This window comes from Limanda limanda, chromosome 8 (genome assembly GCF_963576545.1).
Source record: "Limanda limanda chromosome 8, fLimLim1.1, whole genome shotgun sequence".
NCBI classification, from domain to species: Eukaryota; Metazoa; Chordata; class Actinopteri; order Pleuronectiformes; family Pleuronectidae; genus Limanda; species Limanda limanda.
This window is the reverse complement of record NC_083643.1, coordinates 21,693,471-21,720,048: the sequence shown is the minus strand read 5'-3', so window position 1 is coordinate 21,720,048 and position 26,578 is coordinate 21,693,471. Positions and strand designations below refer to the sequence as shown.

The window sequence follows — 26,578 nt, the reverse complement described above, 5'->3', positions numbered from 1 at the left end:
TTTAAGTCGTCAGTTTATTTATCACACTTAGTTTCATACTTGAGTAAAATATCAACACATACACACTTGGCCTTGCAGTTGATGTCTCGTGTAGGCTACACATATTGTTCCAGATTTCAGTTCACACATTTTACTGTCAGCCATATACTGCCTGGAGCAACTGACATTTTCTTTAATTTGTCTTGCTATGTTAGCACACTTCACAGATAACAGAAATGTAAATAGATGAATGAGTGCAACAGAGCTTTGACATGAGTGTTTCTCTTAGGTGAAAACCAGACAATCGAGGGGATTCAGGAACACACACACAGTCCAGCCTCCTCTGCCATCAATCTAAACATGCTGAACCTTTCCATACATTATAGATGCATGACTCAATCATTAGTAAATGCCTTTCAGTTACACACTGAGCTGAATGTTTTTTCAGTTTAGGGGCCAGGAATATACATGCCCGCTCTTTTAAAAGACCTAAATTAAAGTTACTGGTGCCGTCACTAATAGTAAAAGATTCCTATACTATTCCTTCAATAACCCAAACCCCAAATCTAAGTATTTGCAATATAAAAGGCTTCCTGCACTGTAAATCCTCTATAAATGGTTTCTCAATTAACTCAACTTAAATAATAAGTACAAGTTCTTATAACATGACAAATTGTTAGGACAGAGACAGCACTAAAATAGAAATTCAATTAAATGAAAACTTGTTTTCCATCAGAATTGTTACAGGCAGCGAACAAGGCAGAAAATAACCCTGTCATATGTTTTATGATCAGGATCAGTATGTGTGGCTTTGTGCGATCCGGCTAAATGTGGGAGCAATTAATGTGTGTCTGGCGTGAGCATTATCTCAATTTGCCAAATATCCTTATTGGTATACCGACTTTGGTAAACAAATATTTTAAAAATCACAATGATAGCAAAACATATTAAGTCACGTTGCAGCAAGAAACAACAAACAATGGGGAGCACTTTCATAAGCTCAGTCTGCGCCTTTCACTCTGCAGTGGATATTGTTCAATTCATCAAAGATGGACGTGGTTCACATCAATAAAAATCTACCCTTGGATTAACAGAAAAGGTAATGCTGAAATGTACTGGTGCCTCTGGTTTCCGTTCCTAGCTCGCTGTCAGTCCAAAATATTCCTCTTTCTTCTCAAAGTAGAAGGTGAGTCGTGCCGCGGCATATCTGGCAGGACAGCAGAGGACAGAAGAACAACATGAGACAACATGATCATCCTCCACATTTGCACTTTGTAAATATTGCGACATCCACAAAAATAATTGGTCCTAAAGGAGGCACCGTTTTAAGTGTCTTATTTATTATACTTTACACTCTCATAGCAATAACTAGCTTGTAACTTTATACAACCAAAATATGAGCAAGAATAATATGTATCAAGAAACATTCCTTTGTGTTTAATTTTATAAAGCATATCAAATAATGACCATTGTCATATGCAATCCACACAATGCAATAAACTTCAATACATAATACAATATTATAATTTAAGGACCTTTCTTGGTCATTTTAAATGCATGATGACATTTGTCTCAACACTTCACACATATGAAACATTGAAATACTAAATGTTAAATCGGTAGAATAAATTCAATGTGTATTTGATGTTTGTTGCACTAGTTGAAAATCTCTTTGACCGCCTCTTCTTGCAACTATCAGCCCGAGAGCTTTCAGAACATTCATTGAGCCTTGATGTGTTTTTCTAGTGTTCTCCACAGGTCACACAGGAGGCCCAGCTCACAGGACAACGGGCTGCTGTATTTGTTGTTTGCAAAACCTGAAAAACATAGCATCAACTCCCTCTTAAATAAAGCATGTGTGTCTGACAGCTCTGCCGAAGCTTCAGTGCGTTTCAGAGCTTAACTGCAAAAAAAAGTGATCTTGTATTTATTTTTTTCAACCATATTATTAATGCTTCAATAAATCTGATGTCTGAGTATGCTGTTGCCCTTGGCTATTATACTCTACCCTTTGAAATTAAGTGGAGTTTCAAAAGCACAGAAAATGGAGGTACAGAGAGGAGTTTGTCCTTTAATCAGCGCTTTCATTGAACTCCTCAATGCAGAATCCGCTTTCTCTCACTTATTGCTCAGTGAGACCAAAAATATAATTCAGACACATGCCATTTAGCTACTTGTGTTCCATCACTCTGTTCCTCACCTGTGTCTCTGGGTGAAACTGCTCTCTAATTTGTGTCAGAGTCTGGCTTCTCCTGTCTGCTGTATGCAGTTTCTCTAAGGAGTCGTTTCTTTCTTGTGCTTATTTCACTTAAAGGTCATGTTGATAGAGATATGTTGTACAGTATGTGTCTCCCTTCATCTCAGTCCCCTAGATATTTTGTTTTTATTAAGCTACACATGTTGAGAACATTTTAGAGGGGTTAAAAAAACCCTGGTGGTAGCCGCGCAGAACCAGCACAGTTTTCACCTCGCTCATTGTGGCTTGGCAAACGGAGATACGTGTTTTCTCTGGACAGTCGTGATTCTAAGTAAACCTTGTGCTGCAGCGGATGATTGACAGCTGGGTCCTGACTGGACAAAAGCAGCACCTGTTGGACCGTCGCTGAGGAGGGTTCATGGCAAATGTTCTGCTAAGAACATCACTTTTCTCCACGAAGATCTTCAGTCTCTTATTATCTTCTAGTCAAAAGACTGGAAGAACAAGTATCTACTAAAATAAACTCAATCAAATGCTGATCCTGTCTGTGTGTGTGTTCCGTCCACATCAGCATGTGGAGAATGATTTGATCACAACAGTGGGTTTGAGTGACACAATGTCTGATATCCAGATTGACAAAATACAAAGATTTGCTTTCATTCTTACTTTTTTTTTTTTTTTTTTTATAATCAAGTTTTTAACCAGGGCGTTCTGTATTTTGATGAAGAAACATGGGCTAGGATACGATTTATTCAAATGTAGTAGGTGTATTGTTTTTTATTTGATTGTTCAAGACACATTAATATAACATTTAAATAAATATTGGATCGGATTTAGGATGAACACAATGTTAAAAGAGCCAAAACCACTTATTGAGGTTTTAAATATTTAACAGATGGACTGGTTTGTCGCTGTAATTATTCTCAAACTTGATTTCTCTGTAACTTTGTCCGATTCAACAGATTTGTGGCAGATACTATGAAGAACAGACAGAAAATGTCTTTTCTACTGAGGTGTTGGTTTGCAGAGAGACATCAAAATACAGAGTCTCATTGAGAAATTTGATTTGAAACAAACTCACTATTTACTATAATTTGTATCTTTATAATAAGTTATGATCTGTTTCTCTCCCTCTCCTCAGTTAGAAACGCATAAAAAACATTTGACTTTTGAACAAAACACCAAATGACCGGCCCTTTCTCACATTAATTATAGTGACTAATCATTTTTACACTCGCAGGATGAAAAACAATGAAATACCACATGATTAATTTAAAAGTCATTAAATGGTCATTCACTCCGGTAAAGTGAAAAGAGTTTCAGTGTCAGCTTATCTAGAAAAGAAAAACCCCATAACGAAGTTTTGGTCGAAGCCTTTTGTTCTGATAATCTAATTAACTGTCACATCTACACCCTGCTTAAGTGAAATTATACTTGAGTGTAACCATTTTAAAGGACAGCAACCTTCACAGACACTCCCATTCAAACGTGTCTTTATTGAGGTCGACACCTAAAACTGGCGTGCTAAACGTTCATCATCAGCAGAGATGAAACTGAGATGTTTTTGTATTTAGCAGGAGTAGGGGAAAATGAACTCCCTTCCGAACAGGTATTCCATTTCACAATGTCCTTTTGTGCACGATTCCCCCAATTTTGCAGTGAGGCTATTCCAAACAGTGGGCCTCCTCCTCGTTCATTTCCTCATAATAATGTCTTTGTCAAATAACGGCTCGCCTTGCCAACACGTCCACAAATCTAAACCGCCGATTCGCAGACACTTTCAACACATGAATAAAATCATACAAGGAGAGTAAATACGGACGGTGGAGGGAGGGCGGGCTGTGCATTCCCCTTGTGGCTCCCTATTGTCACATCTACATCTGGCCCTGGTTAAAGCACAAGGTCTGGGCGACGCCTGTCACTTGTTGGGAAGGCGGCGGAGATTTGGCTCAGGGGGATAACAGTGGGAGGAAACACACACACACACGCACACACACACACACACACACACACACACACACACACACACACACACACACACACACACACACACACAGAGCGAGAGAGAGTCTCACTCTAACTTTTTATCTCTCTCCTCAACAGAACTTGTTTATCACAAAAGCATAAGGCAGCAGGGTTGTGTGTTTTTTTTCCCAGCAGATAAGGGAAATAAAACTTCATGGATAAGCTCAGGGAAAGCTTGTAGTCCTAACAAGTAAATGTAGTTAAAGCCATTATTTTTTAATTACATTAAGTGAATGAAGGAGGCCTCCTGCAGTGATTTCCCAACTGATAATTGTTACCTGACTCTGCACAAGCCTTTTAGCCTCCTTCAGCTTGTTGTTTTTGGTTTTACAGTTCAATCCTAATGCTCTCAACATCATTTCCAGCGGCAGCAGGCAGTAAGGAGACTTTAACGTCGTGCATTCGATGTTCAGTAACTCACCAGCAACAATCAGCTGAGCAAAACACATTTGTTCATTTAGGAAGTTAAACAAGAAGGGCAAGTCGTTTTGGAATCTGTCAGCTATGGTAAGTCACCATTTGCAACACGAACAATAAAGAAACAAAAAAGATTTCCGATCGTCCATGCCGCAAAGAATGATGCAGATGGAAACAGTCTGTTTTACTTTGATGGTGGCTTGTTCAAATGGCATAAAGCATGAGTGTTGTATTAAGGAGGTTGGCAGGGTAGCGATACCTTCAAAAGTTCGGTCTGCTTCCCCATCGGCGCTGGTGCTCTAAGAGCTCATTTCATAGTTTAACCCTCCAGTTAAAGAAGGGTAACCCGACCCTCGCCGTGCACTTTAGGACAACCTCAGCCAGCAGCTTAGGGGAGCAGACGTCTAGCAGGCGAACGTGGCCTCAGCCAGGGATGAGAGACGTATATGTAAGGGAGGACCGGCGGCGCAGGAACAATAGTGCCTCTGTGCCTCGGCACCCCTCTGGATCACATTTCCTCCGAGGTCCAGATCGAAATGAGGCGGGGGCCCTGTCGCTGATCTAACAAGTGGGCAGAGAAAGCCACACAGAGGGGAGGGTGCCGTATGTCAATAGTGATTATGATCACCATCACAACTGTGGCGGGTGTGGGGCGCACAGAGAAGGTAGAAAGGGAGAAAAAGAAGGGGTGGAGGGGAAACTTTTTGCCCTCCTGAACTTTATTGTCTGGTTGCTGGTAGTGAGGAATGTCTCCTGGACTTGTTTAAAGATAACCATCATGATACACTTAGAAATAAAAGAAAAGGCTTTTTTTACTGAAAGTCTTTGTGAAAGCTCTGCCTTTCATCTTTCCATGATGTGTGGTTTAAGGGTGAGGAAAGAGAATTTCATGTGTAAATATTTTGTCTGCGTTTAGTAGTGACAAGAGGAGTAGAAGACGTCTGCTGATGCTGCCGGTTTTACGCCAAATTCTAGATACACACATTCTTAAAACACGTCTGGAAAAAAATGAAATATTTCCACACTCGAGAGTTCAGTTGGGCTCAAGTTCTCGACCTTTTATTGGAATTTCTCTGCCAACAAATTATTTGAAGCTCCTGTTTTTCTAAACATTGTATTAAAATACCGAGAGCGTCTGCAGGATGCATTTTTCCATTTGTGTGCATTGAGTGAGGTATGATTATGGCATCCTGCAAGAAGTTGGTCCAATGAGATTCTGAGGTTCTAACTTAAATGGTGGTTTCATGTGTTTCCACATTTAACAGTTGTTGAGGTGGTGTTAATGTGAAGGTGGTGCTTCGTGTCAGGAGGATGTTGATTTATATACTGACAGTTTGTTTTTGTTTTGTTTTTGACACACACGCATGTTTCAAAGAGGTTTAAAGAGTACAAACCTTTGGAAGTCAAAGTCAATAGAGGAGAAGTGTGACTGCAGGATGGCCCAGAGACCCCAGAAGAAGTTGGATGCCTGAAAGAGGAGATAGAAAACATCAGAGCCCCACATCAGTACTGGTGGCTGTTATCAATCTCTTATAAAAAAAGACAATTCTTGAAAAAAGAAAACATGCTTGCTATAATCTGTAGCAGTGAACCTCACGTCGGCTTTTGTTACTGTCAAATTTGTAGAATAATAAGTTGAAGTACTAATTTGAAAGAAAAGAATTACATAGAGCACTACAGGAAGAGACAGATAGCCAACACACGTTATATGTGTGAATGTTGTGAATAGTGTTGATTTACACACCATTGTGTTCATCAGTTTTTGCTTGCCTTCTAAGTGAAGTATATTCTGCATTTGTTGGTGTTTTTACATTATTGTGGTTTATTAACTATAGACATAATATCATAAATCCAGTGGTGTAGGAAGTGCTCACACATTTAACTATCTGCTCATATATATGAAGTTGAGTAAAAGTGAGAAGTACCTGAACTAAATCTAACGGTTCAGATAAAAATGTACTTAAGTACCGTGACTAAGGAAATGTACTTTGTTCCATCCCACCACTGCATAAACATCACAATGTAATGATGCTGCAATTCTCAGGCACCCTTTTAATCTAATCTTAAAAAACACACTTCTTCTTGACCCCCTGCAGGGAGGTCACAGCGGGGTCACATGTCTGCATCTTGCTCAAGAACACTTCAGCAGGGCAGGTGCTTGCTCACACAAACTGAACAGGAGCCATCTAATTAAATGACAGAATTATTAAGTACATGCAATATGGGAATGGAATGTGTTTAAAGTGGTAACATCTGGCTTACGTTGGTGGAATATGCTGTGGTACACTCCTGAGAATTACTAGAGAAGATTTTTTTCTAGCGGTATCTAATTTTCCTTTAGGTAAATATCACAGGTGCTGTGTGGTTTCACTTATATCCGTCATGTTTTGGTACAATTCTCTGTGCTATAGACCAGAACTGTGAAGCTACACTCCAGTGACCTCCAGATGTTACAGTGTTATAGCTGCTGCTTCCAGATGCGTGCTACTCCGTCAGAATGACAAACCTCCGCATTGAATGGTTCCCTCCTTAATGGCTTTGCTCACTTAGGCTTGCGGACTTCCATGCCTCCATAAATTTTTGCTGTTCTCCACCCTTATTGTAAATCTTCATGGTAGGACCACTAATAGCGAGTCCTAATAAGATCCAGACAGGCCTCTGTTTTGCGGCCCAGCGATATAATCACATTTTTATTTGATAATCAAATAAAGGGTGGAATGAAATATTTGAAGAACGATGTGCGGTTTCCCCTTGGCTTTCTTCCCCTCCCTGGCAGATTTTCATCTGTAATCTCTGCCTTTAGCTGGAGAGAGAGATTGAGCGTGTTTCTATTATGATTAATAACTACTCTCCATTAAGAGAGGGTTAATCAAACACTAAGCAGAGGCCGTCGGTGACAGGGAGCCATTGAGAAAAACGAGGATGAGAGACGTGTGGGGAGAGTGACATCACAGAGCCCTAGGCCATAGCCCGAACATCACAGGGGATCCCTGCGGAAGACAGGATGAGTGGTAAAGACCCCTCGGTGTCTTGGCACAGCTCACCCAGGATTTAAGTGTTGGCATCTGGCCAGGCTTTGTCAATGCCGCACAGCGGAGCCACACAGCCTCCCTCAGAGCGCACTGGTTTCCTTGGCTACTCAGTTTTCACCATTCAATTTATTAGTGTTTTATCATCTACCGAGACGGAACTATTGCCTGAATTCAATGTAGTTTGATTATTACGAGCAGTTACATAGTGACACCAAAGGGATACAAAAGGATAAAATTACATTTAATCAAATTCATAAAACAATGATCACAAAAAACACATAAAAACCTAAAAAAAAGGCAACAGATTGATTTAATAATTACGGCTGTTTTAATAATGCTCAATGTCTGTAAAACATAATGAACAAAATCTGCTCTTACCAAATGTGATGAGAAAAAATGTTCAAATCTAATGAGATCTTCTATGTGGAGCAAATTAACTGTCAAATACTGCATGGACACACAGGCTGCGTAAAGGAAACACAGGCTGCAAAAACAATTATTTTCAGAAGCAATTAATCAGAAAATCCACTTGATTCATTGTTTGATCTTTGTCAATGTCAGAAAAGAGTGAAAAATGTTCATCAGTTTCCAGGAGCCGTCTTCAAATTGATTTATTTTCATAGGGAAAACTGTTGAAAACCTACAGGCATTTAATTTACCGTCATAGAAAACCAAATATTTCATTTGAGAGGCTGGAGCCAGTACATTTTTGGCATTTCAACTAAAAAAGAGAAACATTTAATTGATTTTAAAAACTGTTTTCAAGTCATCATAATATTTGGTATTATCATAAGATGAGAAGAGAAACAATAAAAGGGACCTTGGATATTTTGTTTCTTTTGTCTCTGGATAATTTTACATAAACTCAACATTTATTGGGCAAATGAAGTTATACATGATTGTTTTTAAACAGAAACGTTCCAGATTGAAACCATGAAAAACACACCCTGTGATTTTCTCAATCAACAGGCTCAGTATCCCTCCTTTTGACACACGGCTCGTCAAAACGAGTGAAGCTGGAAACTTGGCTTGTTAAGCGTCAGTGATCAATTCCTCCAACATCCCTCGGGTCCTCCTCGGTTTGTCATAGAAAATCTGACTTCAATCAGCGCAATGTTATCGCTCCTCTCACTCCATTCCAGGCCGTATTTCTTTCCCCTCTGTTTCTCACTTCTCCCTCTCTGTCTGGCCGAGGCACGGGTTATTTAAAAAAGTAATATGCTTCCTCATCATTTCTGGGCTATTTCAAGAGACATTCACACCAGCCCCAAATTGGTCGCACAATTCTACATATTGTGTTGAGTTATGGAAGCACTTTTTAGACGGATAGCTTGGCACCACTTGAGCCACCAAAGAATGAAAATTGTGGTAATGAGAAAAAATAATTTTGGCTGCTGTCTTTCACTTTCCCCCTACGGCAGTTTGTAATCACGTCAGATGGAGCCCATCAGACTCTGAGCAGCGGTGTGTCAGCTGTGGATCGGTTTCCCCTTTGAGGAGCCTTCTTATTTTTTTTTTAGCTGGAAAAGTAAATTGTACAAATATGATGGTGAGGTGTCATTACGTTACAGAGAGTTGCACACATATGGATACAGTTGAAATGTGAACTCTAATCTCATAATACAGAGATATTTGAGGCCCCTCCGAGAGCAAAACTTAAAAAAGGGAAATAACTGTTTAGAGATTTGTCTCTGCATAATGACACATATCAGCATTTCAACAGAGTCGACGGGAGCGGACACTTACCAAAGAGAATTTGCAGACGTGGATGTAAAGCTGTGTGACTTCTGCCTTGGTAACAGTGACCTCACGCCCTGTGCTCTGCTTGTAACTCTCCAGATAGGCCATCAGCCAGTCCCTCTGCAGCTCCCGGCTCGGATACAGGCTGTAGTTAACGTCATTCACACCTTCAACACACACACATGCACATTTTTAAATAATTTTTCCGATTTAAACAAAAAAAACTGTGAGTTTTTAAGATTTGCCACAGAAATCTTCTTTTCAGTCAAAAGAAAAAAAGTAAAAAAGCTGAACTTCAACTGAGCACATTGAACTCATGGTAAATGGTCTATGTTAATATAGATTTATGTTATTTTTATATTATAATATTTATACAGCACACAATGAATCTTGAGATTGATGTGGTGCAAATGAAAAGTAAAACAAGGGCATGGTTATATAATCTTCATTCCTTCTCATTCTGGTTTAAATAACTCCCAGCTGGTGATTATACCTTCACAATACTTTGGTCAAATGAGTGAAAAATGAGAATCTAACTGAATCTAATTGAGAGTTATTATTGCAGTAACTATTTCCTTTTTATTCTGCTACGGCACCTAATTACTTTTAAATGAAGAGTTTACTTATATAATATGCATTGTTATGAGAACTACTCAACAGTATGTGTTATGGTTGAAATTAGTTCGACATTAGTTCAACATTGACCGACTGCGACAGCAATTACAATGATAATGTATTATACTCACTGGGACATTTCAATGCATTTCATTTACATACTATATTAAAGTGTCAATTTAATTGATAATGCTGGACAAAGTAATCTTCTCTTTCAGTTGAAACCTGATTTAAACATCTTAGTGAAACCAACAATATTTCAATTAAGTATTGTTAGTAGAATCATTATATAGCTGTATTGTCCCTTCATTAAAAACATTTAAAATTGATGCTTGTGTTACTGAAAAAGTCACCAATATGAATATCTGTGTTTGTCTTATTTCAGAGATAATTTGACGTCAGCATAGGTTTGCTTAAGATAGACATTTCTTCAGTTACAAGCATTGCTATTGTTTCCTCGTGCATGTGAGGATAACGATTAAAATATGCTAAAAATTAAAAAACAACATTCCATGGACAATATGTGTCTGTTCCTGAACAACAGAAACATTTCTTTTCAGTTTCATATGATTTTTTTCAATTAGGAGGCACAGCATCCTTCACCGGAACACAGGAGTTCTGGAAACCCACAGATTGACGTGTTTGCACGTGAGGATTAACTCAGTCAGTATCATTCTCCGAGGTCGGACCAAGTCTGTACTGCACAGTTTGTTTTCAGATATGAGTTCCATTGCAATCATTTGAAGATGGCCAGCATTGGCATGAAAACATATATAATAGATGATTATTTCACAATTGTTCAAATTGATTATTTGAAGCTTTAGTGTGACACAGCTGATACATCAATGTCCCTTTTATCCCCAGGTGTACATACAGAATAAAAAAAATATTTGTCAAGAAGGACAGGATTCACGCTACAAATAAAAATAAAATGATGTGATAATTTAAGCGAGAGCACAAACTCAAACAGAATACACATCATCCATGGCATTAGCCAACCTTACATGTTCTGTTCCTCGATAAATGTTTCCAGAGAATATAACTGCTACAACAACAACACACACCTACCGGCAAATTCGTTGAAGTGATTGCCAATATCGTAGGCCTGGTAGTTGTAATCTGCGTACTCGTAGTCGATGAATTTCACCATTCCTGATGGAGGAGGAGAGGGAAATCAGCAGCTGTTAGCACGAGATCATGACAAACACATCTCAGGGAAAGCTGACTCCTTTTATTGAAAGAACAGGAGTCGAAGGAATCTCTTTTGAGCGAGAGTCACCGTGGACTCTCTCGAGAAAATGAGAGAGGAAAATAAAAGCATAATAAAAAAGATAAAACACATTTTTTTCCGGGATGCAAAGGTTTTCTTCAGTGTATAAAATAAAGGGAAGTGATATGAAGACTGCACTTCATTATTTCAAACTGATGAAAAGAGATACATTCACTAAATTTGATATTTTTTTCAGCTACCATTTAAGAATGTTGAATGAGACTCTTGACTGAATTCACCAAATGTTATTCTGATTGATGAATATCTGCTGCACGTCCACATAATATCACCACAAATTAGTTAATTTCAGTATTCTATCCATCACCCGCTCCACTGTCACTGATGTGCGGAGCTGTTCCTCACCCTCTTTCTTGTTGTATATTATGTTTTTGGTCAGAAGGTCGTTGTGGCAGAGGACAGTCGGCGAGTCGATCTGCGAGAGGTGTCTCTTCAGCGACTCCATCTCCAGTGACAGAGTCTCAAAGCTGGGCATCTCTCCTCGAGCCAAAGAACTGTAAGATACCATATCTTGTGGACAATGTTTCATGGAAGAGCGGAGTTTTTGATTCATAGTTGTAAAAGGCAGGGGGCGAGATCGGCCACACAGGTTCAACACCTGAAAGTCACTGAAGGGAACTCAGCACATTCGTGATTATCAAATCAGCCACGTGTCATGCTTTGAATCACAGAGGCAAACAGATCACACTGTGAGAGGCACTTCAACAAAGACGTAGTTCAAGTGGAATATTTGACACAGTGTATCCAATACAATCAGTCAGTATTCTTCACTTCTAAAAAAAAAAAGGGCAGCATTATTGGGAGATTTTTTTTTCTATTAACAATGAAGGAAAAAAGAAAAGTTAAGCAACTAAACATTTAAAAATACACCCCTGCATAATTGTGTATCTAGCTTTTCTTCCCTTGCAACCCTGGTGGTTTATTTTACAGTGGATAGTGGTGAAAGAGAACATCTTACTTCACTACATGTTACAGAGCGAGATGATCTTGCAAGTTAAATAATTTCCATCACTACAGGATGCCTACCGACATTTTACATTTGTATGAATTTTGATTGACGCACTCTCTTTTCATATAAAGAATTCCACGGGTAAAAATCTTCGATTCAAAATGCAACATTGAGAAAAAATCTAAAATTGTGTTACCAGTTGAATGTTGGCGATTTTAATTATCAAAATTAAACATCATTGCAGGCAAATGGTCCCATGATTGTTACAGTGTTACAGTCTTGGATAATTTAATTTTATCGACATTAAACTTTCCTATTTTATGAGCTGATTAGCTTAAGTAAAGTGTGATCAGCAAACGAAACAGTTACTGTGGCAACATTTACATATTATCTCGAAATGGAAACTCTGAACCAATATACAAGTTCTTACATATTTTATTGAAACAGTTCTTATTGGCAAAGATAGTTTTCTACTTAATCAAGCTTAATGTCAACAAAGCTAAAAAGAGAACAAAAAAGACATGATTGAAAGAATAAGTAAATTAACTAGAAAAACATTTAGAAAATTCTCTGCCTCATTGTCGTCTCATTGTATCACCTCATTGTATCATAACTCTGAAAGGATTGTGTAAGAAACTGAGTCTGTTCTGAAGACAGAAGCACACAGATTTAGAGGAAATTGCAGCTTTTGTGGAGAAGGAAATGTTTGGTAGCGGCTGACGGTCAGGCTTTCATACAGGTCTTTATTCTCATATTATTATGTCTTTATTCTCGAAATCGCTGATATTTTTACCCTTTAAGTGGCTCTAATACTCTGTAATATGTAGGAGCTGTTCCACCCTAAAATAAATCTATTGGAGGGAAAAAGTGTTGAAAGCAAGTAAGTGTTATGGCACAGTTGGAGGAGGGAGCGATAAAGTTTGCCGAAGAGTAGAAGACCAAGCTTGTCATGAACGTCTAACTTTTCTTCTATGAAGATATTTGTAAACCGAAGCGGTTCAGGTTACCCCTGTAAGGTTAGGCCTTGTTTGCGCTCTGTTGATTACTTGATGTATCAAAGAAGGCGCTAATGTCCTTGGACGTCAGTGCAAAAAGCCCGCGGAAGAAACGCTGAATAACTATTCCACTCCTAATTAATTTTCGTGTTTTTCTTTCCAGTCATCAGGCCACGACAAGAGGGTAGAGTAATTTAAACACTGCCTATTTATTCAAATAGGAACAAAGAGACGCTCCGGTATTATACACACTAGCAGACGTAATTTAGTGAGGCCTGTTCGCACAATAAAAGCACAGGAGCTGAGTTTTGTTAATAGTCGTGCCACCAGGGCTACGCAGCCTCCTCCTCCTACACATCTGCAACAAGTGTTTTATGTGCATCATCTTCCTCCACTTCATTCACTCACCCTCACTTCCTGCTGTGGGTAGACAGATTGAGGGGAGACTAATTAAATAAAATCAGGTTGGGATCCAGACAATGAGATAAACTTGACGAAAGCTGATTTTTATAAAAAAAATTATATCGTGGTTCCTGCTCATGCTTTCATCATTTTGTTTCATTTACTGCAACTGTTATTTTATTATACTAGCCAATGAATGATTTAAAGACAACAAGATTTAATTCCAAATTTCACATCTACTCACCTACGAAATTTTGAAAGCGAGCCGCTCTGAAATGCATAATTCACCAGCCCCCTCTCTGATATGAATTAAAACACTTAGTCTAACGGTGAATAACTCTGATTCCTTTTCAACCCATTCATTTTTCTAACTTAAAAAACTGACTTTATCATCAAAACCCTCAAACGCTAAATGAAAGACTTCCATTGACTTTAAATGGAAACCTGTCGTCTTGCCATCAGATCTTTTTCCTCTCTCTTTTTCTGTCCTTTTCATGGAGCATACTGCATCAAGTACATTCGCCTCCTGCTCCCTGTCAAGTCTCTGTAAGGTAATTAGTGGAATATCCTCCTCTGGCGCTTCATTATCAATGTGCTTTATTTACATATGATTTCAAACACCAGCCGGGCTCTGCTGACTTTTCTTTCCTTTTTGTGGTTTTACACGATTCCTGGGAGTGTAAACGGGAGACGTGGCAGGGGGCCTTTGGAGGAAGAAGAAGAGGTTGCACTCTTGCTTTCCATTGCTTTTCTTTCCTTTCTCTCCCATCTCTGACTTCTACTGTGCTCCCTCTCTCTATCTCTCTCTCTCCCTTCGAACCTCGCAGCTGCCGGAGCCTCTTTCGCTCCCTCTTTCCTCTATCTCTCTCTTCCTAACTCTATCTATCTCTCTCTTTTAGCACAGCGGGTGGCTTAAGAGCTGAAGACCTCCTCTGCAGGTGCAGCCTCTTCCTGCTCTCTCTCAGCCTTTCTTTTACCATTTCCTCTGAAGATCACATTCATAGCAGCAGTCACACATGCTCGAGTACAAAAGTTTCTCTGATGCCTGTTTAAAAAGCCTTTTGCTTGTTTTCCCCCCATTCTTGGTCTTTTCTGTCCGTCCGTCCCCCCCCCCCCTCTCTCTGTCTGTGTGAAGACATATTTAACAGTTCAAGCTTAGGTGAAAGTTAAGGTTGGGGTACGGGTTAGGTTTGATTAGTTATGCTTGGGGTTAGCATAAACTAAAGGAAATTGATGAAAGTCAATGTAATGTCCTCTATAATGTGCCTTGCTGTGTGTGTGTGTGGTAATGTCACACAAATGCAGACTCAAGAGGCCAATTAATGTGCAAACAAACACACACATCATAGACCTACAGTATATGCTGTAACCATCAATAATCCTCTAAAATTGCTTATTTTGAATTTAAATCTTGCCGCAGACTTCTTCAATCTCGTTATCATACTTTTCTCATGCTCTTTACTGTTATTCAAGCCTGAATAGATAATATTTTCCAGATCGTTTTGAGTAACTCTGCATCTCTCTCTGTGTGAGCAGCAGCGGACTGTGTCAACCAACCCACTGAGTCACACAAATGTCTCACAGTATAGCACCATCTATTGGGCCTCTGAATCTGGTGCAGTTTGCTCCTGCAGATGCATATTTGAGTTTTCAAGCATGTTTTGTATGCAACAAAACATTACTTGTTATTTTTGTTGGAAAGTTTTGTTTTTTTCTTGAGTATCAGTTAAAGGAAAACATGATAAATCAAATGAATTTCCTGTTTCTTCATTTAATAGGCTAATTGTTCATTATTTTTCGATTTTTCGCACACCTTGAGGTATATTGCAGGTTGCATTTATTAAAAGCACCCCTAAATAACATCCAAACACAAACACAAATAAAAGAGAAGTGCAAAAAAATTATGAAGATAAGAAAACAGATGCAGCAGAATATATTGCCTGGGAACTAACATATCTATCTGTTTCTTGTCTTCCATTGACCAAGAAGTTTAGTCATCCTCTTGTTCTCTTAGATCTTTGTAGGGCTTTTGTATTTCTGAATCCAAGAAACTTCTTATCATAACAGATAATTTCCTCCACATTGGCTCTCTTTATGGATGACTCAGTCTGAAACAAATAGCTTTACCAACTTGCTAAAATTCAAAGGAGAAACACCAGTTCTTTAAAACAGAAACTCGGATACTCCTGCTTCGGTTTGGGTCGACTTCCGACCTCTTCTCTGCAAACGTAAACAAGGTTGAACGTTTGACCGATAAGGGAGAGCTCTGCAGGAAGCTTGTGGCCAAGCGTCTGTTTCTTTGTAGTGTCTGGAGGGACCTCTCACCTCTCACCCTGTGACCCCTGTCAGGGATAATGCAATGTCATTGCCACAAAGGCCACTCCCCCGCCTCGTCCCTCTGACCAATGACAGCTCGCAGACAGCCTCCGTCAAAACGGTGAGAGAGGTGAATGTGCCAACATAACAACTTGAGTACACACTGTCCAGTTACTTGTAAGACAACAAATGGGTGGACAGGAGCACTGTGGGCAGGTTTGAGAAATGTGCCTTTGGCATGTGAGAAAATGATAACGCATCAGTGGAAGTACTGTGGCCTAAAAGATAAAAATGTGGAAAATGTGGCTGGTTTCTATCATAGGGATGACTACCACTGAGGTCGCCTTGCAACACCACCTCGATAGGTATTTGATTAACCCTATTGGCTGCTCAGGCGAAACTCACCTGTATCTTAGTACTAAATTAAATAATAGAACAGTTTTGCAAGTATACATATTTAAACCTGAAACTTCATTGCCTTGGCTTAATTTCTTTGAAGAATGTGAAAAGCTTGTGACAATTTCCACACGTATTTATCCCCTTAATTCAATGTGGAGGTCAATTTGACCCACATAGAGATGTGGACACACATAATCACATACACTCACTGGCACAGGCACATTGGCACAGTTCATTCCCTAACCTCTAAACTTAACCATCACAACTTTATGCCTAACCCTAACCTACACCTAATTCTAACCATAACCCTTAAAGAAAGCCTTAACCCTCAAACAGCCCTCAGTGGTAACCTTTACACAGTTATTCCAAAACGCTGTAGAATTTGAACTTTCTTTCTATTGCACAGCACCCCTCTAACTTGCACTTCAGAAGGGGACAAAACAGATGAATAACTCAGCACAGGTGCGTAGGTCACTTGAGCTACAATACTCCACCAGCAATATGAGCAAAGGATTCTCTGCTCAGAGGGCCTTGGAGCTAATATTGGAGGAGAGTGAGACATATAGTAAAGGGGAAGAGGAGAATGTTTCTAAAGATGATGATAGTGTAGAAATAACTTGAGGTAAGCAAAGAATGTTAAATATGTTTAATACGACAAAGTGTGTAAGACCAGGCTAAAAAGTGCTAGTTTGGTATGGTAGGGTATTGGAAGTCTTTAGAAAGTTTTCAAGAGACTGGGACCCCTGTGTTGATAGCATTTGCTAGCTCATTGGGCATCGTTTGATTTGAGTCATTGGAGATTGATGACTACAGGAGTAACATGTGACAGTTATGGCCGCTTGCAGACCAAATGTGCCTCCAACTTTTCGGTACATACATGGATTTCGCTTTGTATGAAGCTTGCCAGTAGGACATATCAGTAGTCGAAGCGGGAGATAACCATGGCCTGTACCAAGAATATGACAGCCTACTGAGTCAAGTAAGGACTAATGTGTCTTACAAGTTATTAAACAAGTTAGTTTAATTTAACATTAAGCAAGCTTGTCATCTTGTTTGGGGTGGGTGATCAAGAAGTAACTTTAATGTTTATATTGCGCTAGAGGAATTGATAGGCTAAGAGTTCTGTCTTTTGTGGGCAAAACAAACTGTGCAAAACTGTGGTCCTCCAGTGTTAATGCCAGGTCTAGTTGGGTGTCATCTGCATATATGAAAAAGAAGCTTTGTAAGCCGTGATTACAACAAAGAAAGAAGTAGCAACATGTATGTGGATAGTTAAGGGAACTTTTTTGTAACCCACAAAACTAATAGAGGTACTTAGTCATTTGTTCCTTGTCCTTGGAAGTAACGCTACAGTTTGTATTAAGCTTGTTAGTTAGACATGGTAATGGTTCAAGCTTATTTGCACCACCTCCACAGAACATTTTGATTTCTCACACAAGTTCAGCGTGTGAAGACTTGACAGACCTTGGACGGATAGGTTTGGCAAATGGTCAGTTGGCAGTAACTCTTATTGGTTTATGCTTCATCACTGCCAATCATACACACTGTCACTGTCTCGGTTTATTCCAGAGTAATGGTCAATTTTATAGAAAAAAAAACAACAGTTTGCTGATAGAATCCAACAAAATCACAAAAAAAAAAAATCAATTATCCGAACCTAAATTTATATGTTTTAAAGACGAATACATTGAGATAATTGTGTGATGATCTGTACCTTTTTGTGCAGCGCTGCTCCGCTGGGCTGCTGTTGATACTGCTCTGCACCAGTGTGAGAAGGTGGGACACTTTTGTCCAGAGCAGAGGTTCAACAGACACACCACATTTTGGCTGGATAGAGTGGATTCTCCCCAGCTCTCCTGCTATCAATCTGCAGAGGGAAAACATTTTCTCAGATGAGCCGGACTGATGCTGTTATTGCACCAACAATCATTATCAGAGTAGACACACAACTCCCTTCCCATTTAGCATCTCTTATCTTGTTCTTCTTTCCGAAAAAAAAAAGAGGCTATGCTCAATTTGTGACCTTTTGACCACTTGAGTGCTCATTCTTTAGGCATCTTAGTGGTGACATCAAGTTTTCTGGGTATTCCCCACAGAGGATATCAGGCAAAGCAAGGTGATTGATGTCTGTCATGGCCCTGGCTCATCAGCCTTGGTAGACTGGGTAGTGTCCTACTGGCCTGTGGTGAGAGTAATGATGCTGGCCTGTTATCATCAGAATGATGAATGAAACAGGGGCCATGGGTAAACAACATTGCTCAACACAAAACATAAGTCAACGTATATAATCAAGAAAAACACCTGCATCAGCACAATTGAAATGCCCAACACACACACACACACACACACACAAACACACACACAATTCCCCCAACAATGACCTCTCGCTGTTTTCTTACAAAATAAATGTTCAAGGTTTCACATCATTATCAATAAACCTGTTGAACTTTGACCACAGAATAGAACCTACAATATGCAATATGTGCAGAGTAAGTGATATCTTCACCGCCATATTATATTTAAATTGAAACATCAAATAAGTATGTCTGTTTAAATATATGACTATAGTTTTGTTTTGTTTTGATGTATCTATAAGTTCACAGGTCATTGACCTTGGGTGATTTGTTTCAGATAATGGTGTAATCACAATTAATTCAAGGTGCTTTTGACAAAAAGTCAGTCACAAAAAACAACAAACATAATCTGAAACACGTTAGTGTGAATGCCACTATTACTAACTTTGTCAGTATAAATGACAGTATTTTATTAATTTAATTAAAGTGTATGTGAATGTTCAAATTTGTTTTTTTCAATGTCATGATAAATCCTTTTTTCTCATTCCTTTTCACTTCTCTTAAATAGAAGTTTGATTTGTTTTTGAGAACAATGAATTATGGATGAATAATATAGTCTATGTCTGTATTTTATTTCCCCCTCTTTTCCTTTTAATCTCAACTTGTTGCACTGGATAATGGTCATCATGTTGCTGCATGAACATTTTGCAGGACTGTAATCCTGTGAGAGCACATACATTCTCAGCACATTGTTGCCTGACCAAATCAACTAAGCAAAATAAATAAATGTAAATGTTGAGGGTTTCCTGGCAAAGACCTGTAAATGGAGGGTTGTAGGAGCAGCTCATCATCCAGGACCTTTCCTCTGACAAACTCGTAGCAGATGCCGTTCTGGAAGCTGCAGTAGATCTGCGGACCACATCCGTGGGCGTAGAAGACCTGAAACATCTCCACCTCCTTGTTTCGGTTCACATAGAGCTCCGTCATTCTGCCGTACAGTCGCACCAGAACACAACCAGGCTCCTTAAAAGAGCCCACGTGGCAGCCGATCAGCTGGTTGGTGATGCCCCCGGTGAACGTCTGGAATTAAGGAAAGTCAAACTTAATGATACAAAGTAACTCTTTTATCTTGGAACAAAACAAACAAATCACTTATAATATGGCATACATTTCAACAACAGTAGATGTAACGAAGCGTCCAGAACACTTAACACAATGCTGATTTATAGAAAACATTGTAAAGTGGTTTTTATGTGTATTTTTACAGATAATGACAATTTAGTGAAAATACAACCTCTTGTAACAAAGGGGGGGGGGGGGCTTCACTATGATAGCGTTGACAAAATTACTGTCAAGTGGACAATACAATTACATCACTAAGTCTTCTATATGTAGTTTATATGAGAGGGAGTGAATGTAATTACTTTGTAAAGTATAATGAGTCACTCTCCTAAAAAACACGGTTTCAGTTACTGTGTATCCAAAACAATCTGGGACAATCACAATAAACACAGAGCTTTATACGATAGACAAATGAACGAGGGAACAAATGCCATATGTCTAGTTTCAGGAATTAAAAGCTTTTGGTACAATATCATTTAACAGGCCACTCACGTGTCACTGTTAAGACTCATTACTTCAACTTTTTCACCAAGCTGCCATCCAAAAAGAACAAGAAAAGAAACAGAGACCTAGACATCATTTAAAAAAAAGACATACATAGTGTACTTGGCATAAGAACACATTTTATACTTTAATTCGCAAATATGCAAAATGCAATGTCCACCAGAGAGGGAGGATTAGCAGTTGTGTAAGAAATATTAAGGTAGTATTATTATATTATCATCATATCGTTCTCAAATGTCCAAGAGTAACATAACAATACGCAAACAAAGCAACATCACCTCAGGAATTAACAAGCTGCATATTTCTGAACAAAATATGGAAAGAGATAATCACTTTAATCTGAAATATCCATACGCCTGTCACACATAAAGGCTTGCACAATGTAATAAAGCACAATAATACTATTTGGACTGGTATATGATAAAGCTGCTGTTGTGCAGTTTGCATAATGGGAAGTTAAAATCTACAGGGCACATAATACAACATTTTGTGATAGAAGGTTTTAACAAGCAAGTAAATCAACCAAAACCCAGATTAATGTGTATTACCAGACAAGATTTTATAAAGATTTCAAATTCAGAACAAAACAACATGAAATACATACAGAATAACACATTTGGATCTCCTTTATTATTGAATTGAATTATTCTTCTTTCCTCCAACCTGAAGCAAAAAACAAGTATTAATATATAACATTTGGACTGACATGCATAAAAACAGAACCATATGCACAGATATACTCATACAGTATGTTAATAACATCCAGCTCGAGCTGCTGCCTCAACTTGTTTTTTGTCTTTAAAGATCACACTTCCAGCACACTGCTCCATGTGTGTACACAACGCTCCCACATTGACCACTGTTTGCCTGCCAAAGCCTTGTCACACATTTGTTGTCTTTCAGTGGTTTCTCTAAGTCTCTCATTCTCTGCCACAGTCTCGGAGGCATTTTCTGAGCCTCAGATCGGACCTGCAGACAAAAGGTTTTCATCTAGATGGAAAATGAACAAACAGGCCCAAGAATGAATGTTGAGGCTAGAAGGGCCACTTTGATCCTATCCACCAGCTTTGACAATTTTATTAAAATCATTTTTGTTAATGATTTGTATATATTGTATATATTTACAGGAAACATAATTTAGTTTGACTGTATTTATAAACATTTATAAATAATGTAAAACAAATGTAAATGGCATTATTTAGATCTCTCTAAAAAAAGTATATTTTAAGTAGGTATCATCTTTGACAATACCTCCAATGTAGTGTATGAAACACTCAAAATTATAAAGGGACATTGCCTAGAGTTTGATATATTGTGTCTTTGTTTTTATTACAATGTGTGTTACGGTAACACATTGAAAAACAAGTACAGTTAAATCTCTGAATATTACCCATTGTCCTCCCCGGGGATCAATACAGTCATTTCATTCTGACTGTGATCCGGAAATATGAATACAATCCATTACAGAGTGTAATTTGAAAGAAATAACTAAGATTTAAAAGCACAGGCACAGCAGGAGGACGTGTCTGTCCTCCCCCTGCATATTCCAATCAGATGAGCACAATACATCATTAAAGAGGCTACTGCGACACGACGGCTGAAGGGAAACATCTACTCCTTTGTGTACATTACTGGACCTGGTGTAGATTGAGAGGTCACCCGTCCAATGTGCTTTCACCAAACAAACATAAACCCAATTTCTCTGAAAGATTGGACCTTGTGTTTGCACATGGGACCAGAATGGGATTATTCTGTTCTGAACAGATGCTCTGACAACATCTACACATCTGTTTCCAGGGTTTAAAAAAAAAAAGAAAAGAAAAAAGAACTTACCTTGGGTTTTCTGCTTTTGTACAATGTTCAAAGCTTCTTTTTATTAACTGCAACCTTATATACAGGATATGAGACATTAGACTGGTTTTCTATTTCGAAAACTAAATGTTACATTTTATTTTTATTTAACCAAAAACATCAGTTGTTCCAGTATTCAACACAGAAATCTACAGTATTATCTCATGTTAATTTATATCATAAGCCAATTCCAGCTATCTGTACTCTGAGCCACAGCTTTGTCTGTGTGTCTCGCAATATCTTCTGATTTCTACACCAATGGCTCTCAGCTCCCAACTCATCATCCCAGTGGTTTCTACTGAAAATCTATCTATCTATCTATCTATCTATCTATCTATCTATCTATCTATCTATCTATCTATCTATCTATCTATCTATCTATCTATCTATCTATCTATCTATCTATCTATCTATCTATCTATCTATCTATCTATCTATCTATCTATCTATCTATCTATATATCTATCTATCTATCTATCTATCTATCTATCTATCTATCTATCTATCTATCTATCTATCTATCTATCTATCTATCTATCTATCTATCTATCTATCTATCTATCTATCTATCTACAGGTGGGTGGGTTGATGGATGGATGGATGGATGGATGGATGGATGGATGGATGGATGGATGGATGGATGGATGGATGGATGGATGGATGGATAGATAGATAGATAGATAGATAGATAGATAGATAGATAGATAGATAGATAGATAGATAGATAGATAGATAGATAGATAGATAGATAGATAGATAGATAGATAGATAGATAGATAGATAGATAGATAGATAGATGGATAGACTTATTTGGACACTCAAAAGCTATCAATCATTTCTGTCAAATTTATTTGACAAATGCCTTGTCATGTGTTCTGCTGTTTTACATGCACAGTTTGTTGGACATTCATACATTGAGTATGATATCAGGAAAAACAAATTAAAAAAAACATTTGTCATATTGCTTAAACTGTAAATATGAAGAGCTCATTGGGAAAACCTATACTCATCAGCCTCTGACTTTTAATTTTGACTTGTAATTTTATTTCAGTGTCTTCATGATTGAGACACAACTTCAACGACAGCATGGACATCCACAAACTTTAGGCAGAATGGCTGCAGCTGTACGACAGCTGGCATTTATCCCACACTAAGATACAGTATCAAAATTAAAGTAGTCAATTCCATTAATTATTACGCGTACCGCTTAACTCTGCTTAGTCCAACGTCCTATCTGCTATATTAAAAAAATATTCCAGGACCCGTATTTTTTTACAATAAAGTTAATGTTCTTCAACTACACAGTTGAACCAACAACCGCCGAAGATTTTACAAACTGAAACGTACAAACTTGATGTTTTCATAAAAAATGAATGACAGATTCAATGAGTTCCAGGGTACACATATATTTGGAGAAACAAACATTCACTTACCTTCATCTGAATGTCCTGTGCCTTCCATTGAGGACGGAGTCTGCTGAGAAGCTCTAGGATTCCTCTCCATGGTTCAAGCTCGTCGATTTGGATGTCCACATGGAGGAGCCTTTTCCCAGCAGCAGCATCCATTTTCAGCAAAGAAATTTTTGATGTGCAGAACTACAGACCAAAGACCTTCTCTGTTCTATGTCCAGCTGAGTTATCGGTGAAAATACACAACAGAGCGCGGACATCTACTTCGTCACAACTATTCAAGAGCCATCAGTGGTGTCTGCAAGTCACTGAAATTGTCCCCTTGTATGTTGAGTGACTCAGCAGCCGCCCAGCTTGCTTATCAGTGGCCAATGTTCCTATGGGCATCTTCATCCCAACTGCTGCACAGTTTACATATTAACCAACGCTGGTGGGAGCTCTGCAGCAGGCAACGTAAAGTGTTACACTGACACAAATGTTGAGTTTGACTTTTGGAATTAAACATTAGTGTTTATTTACCTGCCTAACTACTCTACCAGGCTGCATCGAAGCCATTCCAAGGGGCAGTTAACAGAGGAATGATGGAAACACAGTGCTAAATGAAATAAAGACCACATTTTACTGAAACATTTTAAGAAGTCAATGTAAACGAAAAACAATATGTAAACTAAATCAGTAGAAAGAAAACCTTGAGTGTCCATTAAACTCCCACACACAAACAAAAAAAAAGGCCTGCAAGTATTTTACTTTTCTTCATTGCTGGTTATGTATTCCAACAAATAGCAGTTTGCAGTGTGATAGCTTAATATTCTCTCCCAAAACTGAACTCTCTCTAAAGCCACTTTTAGCACAGCCCCACCACATCCAAACTGAGTATGCTGCAAACCTCTCTACAGCGTGTCATGCCATATGCAGAATTTAGGTTACAGTTTACTTCATTTAACTCAATTCAAGCTAAAAAGCAATATGCCATGTATATGCCAAAATCAGACCAACAAAATGACTTTTACGTCTCTAAATACTTTGCAGATGTGTTTCGTTTGGCTCATGTGCAGCAGCAGTGACTCAGGGTGGAGTCCATTGTCTGACCTGAGTCATCGTGTGATCCAGAGCACCCATTTCAGAATGATACAATTAGTTGATTCAAACATGGCCTTTTATCCTCGCACAATGCCATGGAACATTTCAACATGATCACTCTGTAAACACAAAACGAATTTCATAAACATTGGAGCAGCATGTTTTCAGTTGTTAAATTATTTAGAAGTTGGGCCAATGTTTACCATTTTGCATAATTGCCTAGAAGTCACGAATGTGGTGATGGAGTTGAACTGAATGCTTTGCAAGCTTTTAGACGCAAATGAAATTCACTTGCCATCAAAGAGCATCTCATCATCAAAGATGTTGTGTATTGAAAGAGCGATGAGTGTCTCGATTAAAAATGTAAGGGGCAGGCAGCAGAATAAAATAGGGGAGTCAGTGTTCTTGTTACAGTATTTACTTTCAAGTACATCTTATCAAGAGGAAGACGACAAACACACACACGTACTCACACAATATATCGTCCACGCAGTCACATCGATATACTGTTGTGACACTTCTCTGTCTGTATGTGTGGCTTCTCTCCTTTTTCTTCTTCCTCACTCAAAGTAATACGGAGAATGCAAACATTAACATTGAGCCTTTGGGCCTTGAAAATTAATCATTTATGAAAGGATCAACAAAGTAGGCTACCAGTACAAGTTAACGTTGCTGGAGTTTTCTCTTGACTTCTTAACTTTACCGAGACTAAGGGTCATGAGGCAAATGAATCATGAACTATATCTGTTCAGCAAAGTGTTGAAGTAAAACAATAAGAACAAGAGGAGAGTGTGATTTAATTCCTTGCAGTTTGTATGTTGTTGATGATAAAATATTATGTCCACTCACTTTTGCTTCATATGGAAACTAACTGTTGTCCATGATTTCTGGATAAACAAACGATTGAGCCAATAAATGCGAAATTCATATACCAGCAATTTGTTTCTTTTGACTGCTAAAGGATAAAACGAATGATATTCCATATTTTGGTTATTGTTAACAAATCCAAACAAACAAAAATACAGTACAATACAGTGAAAATGCTGACATGATGAGCCCAAAGAATGACAAGTTATTTACGAATGGAGTTGTTGCCCTCTCGGAGCTGATCATTGATTCTTGAGGGGTTTCCACAATATTGTCGTTTCTGTGGACCGCCATTGTTTGGGGTCCTTCTCAGCTTGGGGCCCCAGGCAATTGCCTTATTTGCCTACCTATTGCTACACCCCATGTTATGACCACACACTAAGATGTTTCAAACAACCCTGATGTTAAATCTGGCTGTTAGAAATTTACAGTGGCACTTCTGATAATTATAATGATAGAAAATAAAAGATTTGAATTGTGAAACAGAATAAAAAGAAAAACATAATTTAATTAAAACATTCTTTTAAAGAAATATATAAAAAAATCAACAATTTGCTTTTGAAGTGACACAGGACTTAATATGGTGAGTGTGTCCTGTAAAGAATAATTTTGTGGGGGGCGACCTTAATATTTCAATAACAAAAGTAATCCTGTCCAGTTGTGAGTAAATATCCAGTCACATTAAAATGTTGTGAATGTTGATTATTGTTTGACATTCTTTGGGGAAAACTTCTTGAAAAGTTTTTAGCAACTCTGAACTCTTATTCAAGGGAAGGTTAGATTCATTAACAGCAAAACAGAGTCTTTCCGATGGAATAATGGTTATTAAAATACAGTGGAGGTGTGTATTGAAGGAGAAGGTTGCTTTTTGTGCATGTCATTAGTCAAAGTATGAATTTGTGTTGTCCCCACGTAAAAAATAATGTGGGCAGATGAGATGCCAATGTGTTTAGAAATGTGAACACGTCTTCAACTGAAGTCTCTGAAAGGAGAAAATTCCCTTTTATTATGAGGCTAACAGTTGCTGGTGTCCTTTATCAGACAGCTCTTTGGAGAGAAAAAGATAGAAAGAGCTATGCAGACATTTAACCTTTTTA

The 26,578-nt window shown here is 38.4% G+C and overlaps 1 protein-coding gene across 1 annotated transcript; it reads right to left on the bottom strand.

Moving 5' to 3' along the window:
* zgc:113516 (uncharacterized protein LOC541449 homolog) lies at positions 1–23,962 on the bottom strand. The gene is made up of 8 exons (XM_061077191.1): positions 23,559–23,962; positions 19,466–19,728; positions 18,069–18,221; positions 11,639–11,787; positions 11,074–11,157; positions 9,397–9,557; positions 6,013–6,086; positions 1–1,186 (listed from the first exon to the last, which is right to left on the bottom strand). The coding sequence occupies exons 1-8, from the start codon at positions 23,688–23,690 to the stop codon at positions 1,117–1,119; spliced, it is 1,086 nt and encodes a 361-aa protein (XP_060933174.1). The 5' UTR covers positions 23,691–23,962; the 3' UTR covers positions 1–1,116.
* Between the last annotated feature and the right edge of the window lie 2,616 nt (positions 23,963–26,578).

Excerpts from the sequence above, each read along its gene's own strand:
- zgc:113516 (XM_061077191.1), bottom strand. The coding sequence starts at position 23,690 with ATGGATGCTGCTGCTGGGAAAAGGCTCCTCCATGTGGACATCCAAATC. Across the intron at positions 19,729-23,558 it reads CACAGGACATTCAGATGAAG|ACGTTCACCGGGGGCATCAC; the intron begins GTAAGTGAATGT and ends CCTTAATTCCAG. Across the intron at positions 11,158-11,638 it reads AATATACAACAAGAAAGAGG|GAATGGTGAAATTCATCGAC; the intron begins GTGAGGAACAGC and ends CTCCTCCATCAG.